At 39.3% G+C, this 13,854-nt stretch overlaps 1 protein-coding gene across 19 annotated transcripts in view; it reads right to left on the bottom strand.

Annotated features, from left to right (window-relative positions):
- The window catches only part of mapk10 (mitogen-activated protein kinase 10), a 31,465-nt gene that overhangs the window by 5,889 nt on the left and 11,722 nt on the right, over nucleotides 1-13,854 (bottom strand). For 10 of the 19 annotated variants that reach the window (XM_067484256.1, XM_067484266.1, XM_067484269.1 and 7 more), the window contains exons 4-13: nucleotides 11,452-11,581; nucleotides 10,914-10,972; nucleotides 10,320-10,458; nucleotides 9,917-10,082; nucleotides 9,152-9,223; nucleotides 5,961-6,143; nucleotides 3,703-3,827; nucleotides 2,859-2,885; nucleotides 1,799-1,862; nucleotides 1,475-1,552 (exon numbers count right to left, since the gene is read on the bottom strand). In XM_067484256.1, coding sequence (XP_067340357.1) covers nucleotides 1,475-1,552; nucleotides 1,799-1,862; nucleotides 2,859-2,885; nucleotides 3,703-3,827; nucleotides 5,961-6,143; nucleotides 9,152-9,223; nucleotides 9,917-10,082; nucleotides 10,320-10,458; nucleotides 10,914-10,972; nucleotides 11,452-11,581 — 1,043 coding nt within the window. Of the gene's footprint in view, nucleotides 1-1,444; nucleotides 1,553-1,798; nucleotides 1,863-2,858; nucleotides 2,886-3,702; nucleotides 3,828-5,960; nucleotides 6,144-7,115; nucleotides 7,188-9,116; nucleotides 9,224-9,916; nucleotides 10,083-10,319; nucleotides 10,459-10,913; nucleotides 10,973-11,451; nucleotides 11,582-13,854 lie in introns of those variants that run through there. The other 9 variants (XM_067484257.1, XM_067484263.1, XM_067484272.1 and 6 more) reach the window with 5 other exon arrangements.

The raw sequence follows: 13,854 nt of genomic DNA, 5'->3' as shown, positions 1-13,854 counted from the left end.
GAGGGGGTGGGGGTTCTGGGTAGGTTGTAAATATGACTACATACTGCCTCTTAGTGGAAAACTACAGGAAGAGCACTGTGTGTGGAAGCGGATACACAACAATATAAAATGTCTGCTGCATCTGAACACTGAAATGTCCTGTGATGGATCCTAAAGGTGCCAAACCTTAAGTCCCATTATGTTTTAAACATACACAATCATAAATGTCCATACACCATGTGCTATTACATATTTTGCAGTAAGAATCATCATTAGCAGGTAATAATTAGTTTTACAATCCCAATTCCATGTTGATACAATGCGTAAAACGTAAATAAAAACAAAATGCAATGGTTTTCAAATCTCATCAACCCGTATTTTTATAGAATATAAACAACATATCAGATGTTGAAACTGAGAAATCTTAACATTTTATGGAAAATATTAGCTCATTTTTTTTTAGTTCGATGGCATCCAAACATCTGAAAAAAAGTTGGTGGAGAGTGATGTTTACCAATATGTAGCATCCCCTCTTCTTTTAACAACTGGAAGTGAGGAGACCAGCTGCTGTTGTTTTAGGAGAGGAAAGTTGTCTTATTATTATCTGCTCAACAGTCCCGGGCCGTTGTTGCTAGATTTTTTGTTTTAATTTGCGCCAAATTTTTTCTCTTATTGAAAGGTCTGGACTGCAGGTTTAGCACCCGGACTCTTCTCCCGTGAAGCCAAGCTGTTGGGATGGTGCAGTATGTGGTTTAGCATTGTCTTGCTGAAATATGCAAGGCCTTCCTTGAGATGTTGTCTGGATGTATATTATCCCTCTCCTCTTTAGTTCGCAGAACAGGTCATCCATGATTTCCAAGAAGAATTTCAAATTTTGATTCATTCGACCACAGAAGAATTTTCCATTTTACCTCAGACCATTTTAAATGAGTTTGGCCCAGAGAACACGGTGGCGTTTGTGGCTTCTTCTTTGCATGAACCAGCTTTAACTAACATTTGTGGATTGCACAGAGAACTGTTTTCACAGACAGTGATTTCTGGAAGTGTTCCTGAGCCCATGCAGTGATGTCCAGTGGAGAATCATTTCTCCTTTTAGATTCGCTCAAGGGCCCAAAGATCACGCCCATCCAGTTTTGACCTTCTGCCTTGTCCCTTGCACACAGAGATTCCTCCCAATTCTCTGAATGTTTTGTTGATATTGTAAATAAACTATGAGTTGATGAGATTGCAAATCATTGCATTCTGTTTTTATTTACATTTTACACATCTTCCCAACTTCTTTGGAATTGGGGCTGTATGATGCTGCTCAACAAAAACACTTGACACCAAATGACACCACTGAACTAAACAACATTTAATAACTAACAACTTGAGGTGCAAGAGACACAGACATGTGATCAACAGCACAATGGGTTTCTCTATTTACAAGGGTAAATCCAGAATAGGTTATAGTAAATTCACTTACAGAGCGATTAGGGTTATGCACTGAGAGTACCTGAAGGTGAAGGTTGTCCCTTCACAACGCCATTCTTCGTTCTCTCCTCAAAGTTCATCACCTCCTTGTAGATTAGTTCTGCCAGGGAGCAAAGTTCAGAAAGAAAATCAGTTACACACAAAGTGGTACCAAAAATACACTTTATGCATAGTAGAAGGAAAAGAAGATAGTAATTGATCCTTTATGTCCTTTGCCCATTAAAGCTGATTTGAATGGACCACATGCACAAAGAAAACACAGACACAAACTACAATAATCTGAAAGTAAAACAATACAGTTAAACAACACACATGCAAAACATTTATACTCCTTAATAAATCTCACCTTTCCATTCATCAATGGAGTGTTCTCTTTCATCCAGCTGCTTGTCGTAGATCTGGGGTGGAGGCTAAAGGGCAGAGGGTGCAACTATTTTAGTGACAGTTTAGCCAAACAAAACAGATGATGAGATATATTTCACGTGAAACTCATATGATCGATAACACTGACAATCTCCATAGAAAAACATCTTACACATTTTTACAGGTTTACGTAGCAATGGACCAAAACGTAAAAGAAATATGTGGATGAAAAAAATATCTGACTTTTAATACAATTATAAATAGGATGAAGTTTTAATACATACTATATGCACACAAAGACATGCTGGGGTAGAAAGTAGGCACGTGTGGATTATGATGCAAATATATAATGTAAATGAAAGAAAATAGTAAATGCAATATTTAGCCTTAATCACATACAGCTGTGATTGATTTACATCATTTAACTCTCGTGCAATGCTCAAAGCTTGAGTTAGACACCCACTGATAACAGGTCTCACAACATTGAGGGGTTTCTTTTTTTTTTATATTAATCCACTGTCCTCTACATATGAGTACTTAAAATAATGACCATCAGCATTACACAACTGACAGAAACAATGAGCCACGTCTCTGGAGGGTTATCCAGCTGAAGTGTCTATGTCCTTCTCCCTGAGGAATTGTCATTTAATCTACCAGGACACAAATACGCTGTCTGGCATCCAGTCAACTCTTCTTTTCACTCATTCACAGTGACCCTGTTTGAGACTGACACCATAATCCTCCCCTGTGTCTGTCACTGTAGGAGACGGGACCACATATAAACCTGTCTGAGATGACCTTAGAGGCATAGTTACAGGTGAACAGCAGCAGCCGGACATTAGTGAAAGCTTTTCCTCCAACAAAGAGTCCTGGAGTTATCATTTCTTAACATCCTAACACTGTGATACACTGACTTGTATAAGTCTATGTATAAAATCAATGTTTTTATTGTAATTTATAGATGCTGAATCAAGTGTGACCCTGTAAATTAAAGACCAATAGAGTATTTTTTTTTTTTAGAATGTAGGGCGGTTGTTATTTACCATGGATATTTGGATGAGATCTCTGGCCTTCATCAGCATGAGATGACATTAGAGAAGGGGAAAACAGCAGAAAATGTGTTGAAATGCCATTCACAGCCATGGAAAATACATACTACATCAACCCTAACATCAAAATGTATCATTAAAACCATCACTGGCATCAATGACTAGACAACCTGAACAAACGCACATTTGATAAATGCAATGAAGAAGTATTTAAAATATTATTATTGACTGTTGGAATAAAACACTGAGACTGAAATTCATCAGCCAGTCATGCTCCTATTAGTGCATTGCTGCAAGTAGAAGAGGTATCTGTACAACTTTATCAAGCTGCCGATGGCTTTTTCCCAATCTCACTGTCACCTCATACTAATGAGGCCCTGATGAAGAATTAGAGTTGAAAACTGAATAAACCTTCTCTATTCTAACAGTACAAAAAAAGGCACTAAGTTGTTCTTTAGCACTATAGCAGCAAAATCCCAGGGTTGTCTGACTAAAAGCTAAAATATTCATTTAAATTCAGAGCTCATCATAAATTACATCATAAATAAAACCATAAGTGAGAGAAAAATGAAAATGAGATGTCAACCAAAAATTTAAAACACAATTGTAAATGCACTCAGCAAGTTTGGTTTTCACTGTTAGAGAACATTCTGTGGTTTAAAAAATTTTATATCTGCGGTAAAAGTCACATATTTGCTTTTGTTACAATAAAAACTGTAAGAAAATGCAAACACAAGGAGTGAATCAGTAAACAGGGCTGACCAATCAAAGGCAGGAGAGGAGAGGATTTGGCTTGGAAAATGGATCAATTCATGTCTGTGCCATGAGGCCTACTCACCGCCTCCACCTCAGCTGGATCATACCACACGTTGATGTAGGGGTGCTGCAAGGCCTCATCCACCGATATCCGTTTAGCGGGATCGATGATCAGCATCTTAGACAGCAGGTCTCTGGCCTGGCTCGCTGTGGTTGAAAAGAAAAAGAAACACCCGGTTTATTTTATGAGGCAAGAACAAATTTGTCCAAGTCAGTAAGGTGCCGAGAGAGTTCGAAGCACAACGAAAGAGAAATTAAGAAAGACAAATAATTCAAGGATTTAAATAATAACAAACCTATTTATAATTGTGTACAGTACAAAGATAACATGATGAATCAAAAATTATTTTAAGTTTTGGAAAGTAGAGGAACCATTGGACCTTAATGACAGCATCTGTGGGGATGCGCATTATTGCACACTGGATAGGAAACTTGCACATCTGTTATTCCCGAATTATTTTGAATGATGAATGATTCTTGAATGACGACTTTTTTCAGCAAAGGACTTTTCGGGCCAAACCGTATTCTGCACATATTACAACAGCGTGGCTCTATGGTAGAAGATGCTGCCAGCAGTGCAGACCTGTAACATTTGGAGCACTGTGAGGTGAAAAATACAGCAGAGGAAGCCGTGGGATTGTTGAGTAACTAAAATGTTACGTCGAGCAAACATGGGAATAAATTTGCTTTCAAAATTAAAACAACTTATCTCCTCAGTTCCCAAACACAGAAAGAAGAGATGATGCAACACATGCCACTGTCTTAGCTTTTTTCGTTGTGTTGTTGGCATCGCATTTAAAATAAGGAAATATTCTTCAAAGAACAATCACATTTCATATTTCCAACATTTGTACTATTTAAAGTAAGATCGGTTTTAAATTGAAAACATTGCATTCTCTTTCTTTATTACTTTTATTACTAATTTTCATTTTTGCCTTCTTGTTATCTATTACTATACGAGCTTCATGCACACCTGAAGTAAATGTAAGAGTATGTTTTAAACCTTAGACTTCTTCACATATCAAAAATACCACCAGCATCACCAGACACTCATCTGGTCAGGTTCTTTGCTCTCAGGCCATCTCTGGATGATATGAAATCAAGAACCCTTATACCACACACGCCATCCCTCTCCTACACGCACTGACCTTCACTAAAAATAGCTCCGCAGCATCAAAGGATTGAAGTAACCAAACTGAGAACAGGAAAAGACAGATGAGTCACACACACACACGTGCATTTTTCCTCAGTCTCTAAATGTCAATGACAAAAGGATGGTAAATCTGTAAAACCACTTCTCTGTCGCTCCCTTTCCACCTATCTTTATTCCCTTACCGGTTTCTTCACTCTATCCTACAGTCTGTCCTCCCCTCCTTCAGTTCAGAATAGCAAACGCACAAAGGATATCTGGCTCAGTTGCTACCTGTCACAGCACAAAGCCTACAAAACAGCAGCACTTCAACCCTGTCTCACGCTCTCCCACTCCCTCTCCCTGGGTGCAATTCCTTTACCACTGTCGCTCGAACAGCAAGCAGCTGGAATATAAAAGTGATTCACGAGAGTTTTTACCAGACAGGAGCTTTGATGTAAGAGAAGGGCTAAACCTGACTGAAGGGAATTTTCACATTGGAGGAAAGAAATGATGCTCTGGTTAACCACCGAATCAGACTCACAGAAAGGGGTTCAAGAAAATACATTTTAGTGAACACATTTCAGTTTAATGTGGACGCCCAAAGGCAATGTAAAATATAACTTCTGAGGTCAGGGTATCAGCAGTCAGTATTAGCTGTCATGTAAGAATACACACACTACTCATCAGTGACAGCTTTACTGTGACAGTGGCAAACGCTGTGAAGCAGAGGTCGTCAAGAGCACCCCAGCACTGGCTATATCATTTACTGAACCAGTAATGGGCGGCCATAATATTTTGATTTATACCAGGCATCAAGTGTCAAACTGCATCTTTGTGATACTCAGTCATGTTTCATGTGTGTTATGAAAAAACATCTTTATGGTTGCACTGCTGATCTCTCACATGGTTACCTTGTGTGTTAACGTTATTGTGTCCTATCTAGAGGATGGCGATTATTTCTTACACCTTACATTCAGTGTCTGTAGACAGCAATAAATATGTTTGCATCAAAAAAAATCCTGAATAATATGAAAGGCAAAAGCACATAGGCAGGTGACAATCACATGCATGGAAGTAGCTCATATACATGGTCCCTGCAATCTGAGAAATTGGCCGAAATACAGTCGTGGTTCTGATGGGCTTCTCACCTTTGAGTTTGTTGTGCTCAGAATCAGCAGGGAAAAGGCAGTCAGGGAAGAGCTTGGGAAAGGTGAGGCCTGCATACTTTGGCCGGTTCTCGACATAGTTCCTCACTGTGGGCTGAAGCTTCTTCATGAACTCTGGCGAGGGTGTCCCCAGCTGCTCAATCACCTTGTTCCACTGGTCGATGTCTGATGTGGTTGGTCAGGATTAAGGAAGGTAAACTCACACCTGGTGTGTTTAAATGTACGCTCAGATACTGCTCTCACACAACACTGTTGGTATTAAAGACAAGTGAATACAACAAGGATCTTTTGATTTCCTCATGCATACTAAAAATGGAGGTTGTGAGACCAAATAAAATAAAGACAACTGGACCAAGGACACATGATGTGGAAAGAGTCACAAAGTCTTCACAAAGACACTTAAACTTATATTCTCATCCATTCATCACAAAACAGTGTGTCATATTCAACTGAAGAATAAACATGATAAATGAAACAATTCTGGTTTGTCACGTTAAAGTCGGATCATTTCATGCATTATCAGCACTTTTCCAATAACTGATGAAAACTGATGTTTGCTTGTTCATAAGCACTTATATTAATACATATTTCAGAAGGGTTTTGAAGCTTTTATCTTCACCCTCATTTGCCCTTGTTATACTTTCCTCAAGGACTGATCCCAGTTTGTTGGGAATGTAAGTCATCAGGAGACCGGTTGTTGGAGGTTTTGATTAACAAGAGGTGTAACAATCATATAGTTTGCAATTCTCTTCCCTATCGACACTAAATATGTGCTAACTTACCCCTTCCACACAGACCAAATGACCCCCTCTCCCAACCATGTTCTCACACAGAGTGCCAGGTCCTTTTTGTCTCCATTGCACATTGGCCACAATCCACCTGGTGATCACTGAGCCACTTTTTTCTCCATCCACTAAGTCTCTTATCCACGGCTCTTTAGCAAATAGTTGGATTTCCTCAGACAGTTCTAGGTGTTTTCTCCTTAGGGTGTCAATGCCAAAAAGCACAGCTCCTTACTGTGTTTGCGGTTATTCTTGTCTTAAGATATTGTGCACTTGAACACAACTGTTCTCACAAAAAGATAGTTATGGTTGCATACGAAAAGAAGGAGGGAGCTGCAAGAGGCCGGAAGGATACGGTCAGTACCAGGGAACAGCACTGTCCCTCTTATCACTTCTCCAAAGATGCAGCCGACTGACCACATGTCCACTGGGGTCACACACATGCACACACACAGGCATAAACACACAAACCCGCATTACCAAGAACACTTCTATTCTACTAATCCTGCGTCCCTGTGTTCATTATTAATTAATCACATGTTAATAGAAACAAATATACAATAAAATGATCTGTCAGTAATTTACATCAAAAGCTTCCTTTTTCTTTTCTAAAAACGTAAAAATATTATGACTAATTTCATTATTGTACTTCTACAATATATTGATATGGACTTTATTCATAACGTGCCTTTTACTCATAATTACATGTCTCTTTGCCATACAACAAAATGCAATCCAACTCCCTTTGCCATCACACCACAGCAATTTTACACATTGCTGTAGTAAATGACCATCAAACACCAACTCATCCTGATAGTCACTGTGCTGTGACCTGTGTAGACAGACTGTTATTCTATATCATAAACTGACAGACTCTCAGGAAGGTACAGATAACTTCTGCCGGGTCAATACCTCAAGTCTAAAAGTCTATGAAGTAAATTAGGAATAGCAACAGGCAGAGTACCGATCCTGAACATTAATGCAAATGTATGTGTGACTACGCCTCATTGATCTACAGCATAGGATGAATGTTAGAAGAACTTCAGGCCATTTTGTGAGCAGAGACAGAAGAGAAGCAGAAATAATCTTTTACAGACTGCAGGTTTAGAAACACTAGTTTATTAGCCACAAGCACCTGCGGACACAGTCAGATTGAGATTCCCACTGTTCATCTGCCTCTGAACAACTTAAAATCTTAAAATAAGAATACAGTTGGCATGATTGAATAGTTTTGCTACTGCTCTTGTTATTTTGATTCTCAGCTTCAAGCCTATTTTTATCTATTGAACATTTAAATGTTCTAAAATGGGGCACAAATTTATATTTTCATTTTCAAAAAAGGCAAATTCATTTCTCACACCAATTTAGCAAATGTAACTTGTGCTTGTGTCTGCCTATGTCCAGCTGTGTAACCGGTGGTTGTGACTATAAATGGCAGCAGGATGCTGCATGTGGGACTGATTCCAAATAAATGACAGAGTCCATGTTCATTGTAATGACAGGACAGGTCACCCAGTGCAACAGTGTGGCTGAATCATGTTTATTTTTGGTAGCTGTTGGACAACAATTAAAATCTATGGCGCAATGGAATTAGTTATAATATGCTGTAGCCACACAAAAATAAATTACGTGAACGAAAACATTTTTTATTCCTTATTTTTTATTCAATAACAATGTCTGACTCACACATGTGGGCACCCTCAGATGACAGTATGCACAATAGTCCACATGTGCACAAACTCAGCGTGGCAACTATTTATCAAAATCCATCCTACTGAGTGTTGTAAAAGCAGGACTTCTTCCTACTACAACAACTGGGGGTGCAATTACAGCCCCCTCTCTGCCACCAAATGACAAGACACCAAAAAGCATTTCAAAATCACAGCACACACCCTTCCTGAAATACAGGACTGAACAAAACTTAACATTTAGACAAACTGACTAACAAACAACAATGTATGATGCTTACTTTATGGTGTTATTGCAGTTTATATAAAAATGTGTTAAATGAAGAGCAATTGGAATTAATACACACGTGTTATACAGTCAGCAAGATGTGAGTGTAGTTTAGTTCACGTCACAAATACACAGAAAGCATCAGGCCACGTGAAAAATCACCTTCAAAATACTGTAAGTGTAACTGACCAATAAACCCTGTGTACTTGGTGTCATGGCTTTTTACATTTCCATTGTACCACTACCTGTACACATGTCTTTAGCTACTTTTTTTATATTTTCAAATTCTCCAAGCAATTTACTTTGAAAGGCAATTAAATCCACACGTATCCATAAGACCCAAGATTGAAAATCTTCACTTTCAGAGAAGAAAAACACTTCTCAACAAGTAAATAGTTACCGTAAGATTATACGATTGTGTGTCAACAAGGATACAGTCACGGCCGGGGAAAAGGATTTTGTGGCGCACCATTTCTCCCATAATGCACCCCACCGACCATATATCCACTGCTCGCGCAGAGGTGAAGGTGAGACCACGAGGGAGCAAAAGAAAAGAGAGGAAGGCAAAGGTTAGTGTTAGACACATCAGGCTCTCTGGGAACTGCAACAGTAATTAGTAACTAGTTGTTATTTAGTGAGGGAGAAATTATTAGTGAGAGGCATGCTGCAGTGAGGTAAATTAAAGAGAGGAAGAGCAGAAAAGAAGAAAAGCAGCACCTTAGGAGGACTAACTGGAAAGAAACTCAAAGCTCTGGAGGCAGTGGGCTGCCATCCATGGGAGGAATATGGCCAATGAGTCATAGCTTAGACTGACATTCAACTTCACTTCACAAGTCTGATGTTGTGCGGTTGTTTATGAAAGTGACTCACACCTCCAACATTTCACTTTACTTTAGCTCTTTTGCAAATTGTTACTCAGCCAGTTGTGTTTGCAGAGTTTTGTACTTTAATTTCCTAAAATGAGGCTGTAAGCAAGTTGTACCAAAGGGTTTATGTCTGAATTACACGTAGATCTTGGTTCAACGCCGCTGCAAGAAAATGAGTTGAGTTCCCCTAAACCAAATAGTTCCCCTAAATTGCAGTCATTCAGTAATGCATATACTATTTATATAGTATATAAGTAATATAGTGTCATCCGTTAAATACTGTGTTTGAATTTTAACCCTGACAGCTTGTATGCGCTCCCCTGATAATTCTCACCATTTTCTTTGTATCCCATGCCAAGGATAACCTCCGGGGCTCTGTAGTATCTAGTTACCACATAAGGGGTCATCATGAAGCTTGTGCCTGCAGTCCTGGCAAGACCAAAGTCCAGGATTTTCAGGGTGCAGTCTGACTTCACCACTATATTGCTTGGTTTGAGGTCCTGGAGACAGAAAACAAATTGTGGTGTTGAGTGTTTAGCTAATTTACTTATGTGCTTTATGTACAGACTCTCTTTCTGGTGCTTTTTATGTCTGTTAATCCTGTTTGTGTGCGAAAAAATACAGGACATTATTTCTCATGCTAGACTACAAAGTGGTATTAATACAGGTATAACAATTGACAACCAGAGACATATTCAAGACACAAAGCAGAAAACTGGCACATCTTTCTTTCCTACCCTGTGAATAATGCCAGCTGAGTGCAGATGTTTGATACCACACAGCATCTGGTAAAGCAGGTAGGACATTCTCTCATGGTCGAGCTCCATCTGAATCACCTGGCACAAGTTGGCATCCATCAGCTCCATCACTAGGTACCTGAAAAACATGGTATTGATTGGTATTTTTTTTTTTGGGATTTGATGGGTTTGTTGTTTACTAAAATATTCAGAAACAAAACAGTTTCTGTCCAAAAAATGAAAAAGTGGCATAAATGTGCACAAATCCCTCTGCAGCCTGTTACGCAGAGATTATTTTAAAAGTGAACACTCTCTCATTCATCATTCAGCATGAGAACAGGAAACCTCGAGCAGCCTCGGATTACACAGACAGTGCTTTCACTGACTACAAACCAGCATTTGTGTTCTTGCAGCTTCAGGTGCGAGGGAGTAATGAGCACATAATGGACAATAAAATCAGTCAATTTCTTTTCTTTGCCTTATTTAAATGATCTATTAAATGAAAACAAGCACCCTTCCTTTGATAGTTGCATGAGCTAAATTTATAATTTTCTTGCAAATATGGTTATGGAGAGAATGGTTAAATCTACTCACACATCCTGGAATTCCTCTAATGATTTCTGTGGTGTGAAGACGTTTAATAAACTGATAATCTGTAAGAGAGAAGGGGAGGAATTGGTTAAAATATATACACATATGAAATGATAGTTACAGCTATGGACTGTGGGCAAGTTAGAAATGACCCTGATGAAGGACACTGCTGAGTGAGAGACAGAGTAACCTGAAGAAGTGAGATGGAATAAAAGACGGAGACAAATGTGGAGGAAAGAGACGATGGACAGAGAAAAAAAGAGCACGAACTGCAGCACAGGAGATTATATTTATGTCTGGAAGTGCTGTCTCTTTCTCTCTCATGCTAGATTTGTACTACTCTGGAGGCATACAATTTAGCATGGTCACAGTATTGCAGCCGTCTCCATTTGTGTAGCAAAGGGATCTATCCAAACTGAACCAAAAATAGACTCTGAGAGCAACACTGTTAAAAGTGTGCATCATTCTGACAGGAGACACATTATCCTTCTTCCTGTAGCCCCCTTTTCCCCCTCTGCTTCCTCTCAGCTGAACCACTTACATTTTTGTGATTGACACATTTCATGAGCACCAGCTCCCGGTATGCCCTCTTGGCATGGGTCTGGTTCTGGAAAGGTCTGCTCAGCTTCTTGATAGCTACATTTCTGTCCAGGACAGCATCATAGCCCGCACTGCAGAAGAAAAACCACAGAGAACAACGAAAAGATATCTCCCTTTAGTATTTATAACAAGGTGAATCGCTCTGTGTGTCATCAAAAACAACATCTCCAACTAAACAAAGACACAAGGAAATACAGCAAAATTGTATCTGTTACCAATCTCCAACTGTATGATCTTTTCCATTATAGTAAACCGTTAAAATTAATTGTCACGAGTCTTTTGACAGATTTGTTCCGTTTTATTTGCTTTCCTTCCAAGTTGGTTCTTTTTACTGTGCAGACATGAGAGTGGTACACATGTCATTCTTGGAAAGAAAGTGGTCTTTGGTTCCAAAACTTTTCAAATGCTACAGACTAAAGACACTAAACAAATTACACCCATAAAATATGAATTAGAATGATTGTAACTGATAATGATAATCATGATGGTAGCTATACTGAAAATATCTATTTAAAACACTAATGTACTGTAGAAATTTAAGTCATAAATAGACAGCGGCTCAAACCACTTTAGAGATCAGAGTAACTTCTTTGGTGGCTCAACAATATTCCAACCTCTGAAATCCAAGCTCTTTATAAAGATTTGTCTTTGCTTTTTAGTGAACAGCTATATACAGACAACACCAGTCTGCATGCCACACTCTCAGCCATATCTTTTAAAGTGCCTTGTCTGACACATTATCCCTACAAATGGAGGGAGAATGCTTCAAATTGAGTTTCAAGACCATTGTATTCAGGCTTACTGCAACCCTAATCAAGAGGATGCCGTCTGTGTGGGTTTGCGGATGGCAGGGTGGGATACACTGTGGTTCGTCATGTATCTGTGGAGACGGGAGGTTGGGGGTGATGCGTGGCCATGGATACAGCCGAGCCTTCGTTAGAGCATTGATCCAATAGGAATTTAAGCCAGTCATCACTTTTCTAGCTGAGTGAAACATGATGTCATGACCAGCTAAACTACTTAAAGCCTTCATCCCCCATAAGAAGTTTCTGAAAGCTCATCCTGATTGAGCACATAAGTCAGAAGGGCAGAGACAGGCACAGATTGGGAAGTTTTGTGGGCGACAGCACTGGCAGAGTGACTCTTAGCTGAAGTGTTCCTTCATTACCATGTTCTCAGGCTTTACGGAGGCAAGAGACTTCAAAAAGCAGAATGCATTCGCATTCACTTTTTTGGATTTCAGCTTTCAGCTTCCCTCCCTAATTTTTGGCATAAGCCTATTGTCAACAAATAGACATTTATGTAAATCTGATTATGTCATTTGGATTATGCTGAATGCATAAAAAGATAAAACCATTCTTTTAACATGCAGTCGTCATGGTCTCATGTATGTTGTTGGTGTGGTGCTAAGATCTAAAGGAGACAAATTTCATAGCGTATCCCATTAGATCTTCATAATCACTCGGATGTTAGATCAGTCTTTGGGATTTTATGTGGTTTGATTGTGGTAAAACCGTTACCATATGACACCCGATGACAGTCGTGGACAGAGCCAAATGGCAAACAGCAGATCCAGTTCAATTAGATTTGCCCTGACTCCCTGCCCGTCCATTTCTCCAATATCCTTTAAATGGGCACAATCCCAGCATTAGCAGTTACAGTCTGCCCAAGCTCCTTTACAAATGCACGAAATTGCTTGGGAGCAGAAGGACTGGGGGCATGGGAAGCAAATGAAAGACAAGTAAAGAGGGCAAACTAAGGGCAGAGGGTTTGGAGTGCTGAAAGCCACTGAATCTTCTAGATACTGGAAGGCACGTTATAATAAAACACGTCAACTTGGGTCATCACGGAGAGGGTGTCTCCGACGGCTATATCATCACAGTGACACGGCCTTAACATGAATGTAGAGTATATATCTGTTTGGTCATTTGACAAAGACTGTAAATGCATTCCTTTAAATAAAGCCTTGGCAGTCGTTCCACTGCATTCTGACAGGGCAGGCGTGAGATGAATTACAATGAATACGAGCTCTCTCTGCAATCCGGATTAGAGGATACACTTAAGTGCCCATCCTGTTTGGCCCAAACAAGAAATATGTCATGAGCTCTTTGCACTAAAGAGGGTATGGACATAGTGAGTTGAAGTGCCAAACACTCCCCATCTATAACAATGAAAATTTAATTTTTTATCAGACAATTTTACCTTTCAACACATTTCTCAACTTCTACTGAGACACTGGGATTCTTTTATGCAACAACTGCTGCCATGTTAGGCTTTGAATGCTGTTGTATTTAGTTTTACTGTTGCACTTAGAAACATTACTGACTGGAAATAAACTTTAACA

Source organism: Channa argus, chromosome 18 (genome assembly GCF_033026475.1).
Source record: "Channa argus isolate prfri chromosome 18, Channa argus male v1.0, whole genome shotgun sequence".
NCBI lineage: Eukaryota > Metazoa > Chordata > Actinopteri > Anabantiformes > Channidae > Channa > Channa argus.
Note: the sequence above shows the minus strand (reverse complement) of the source record. Positions and strands in the feature narration are given on the sequence as shown.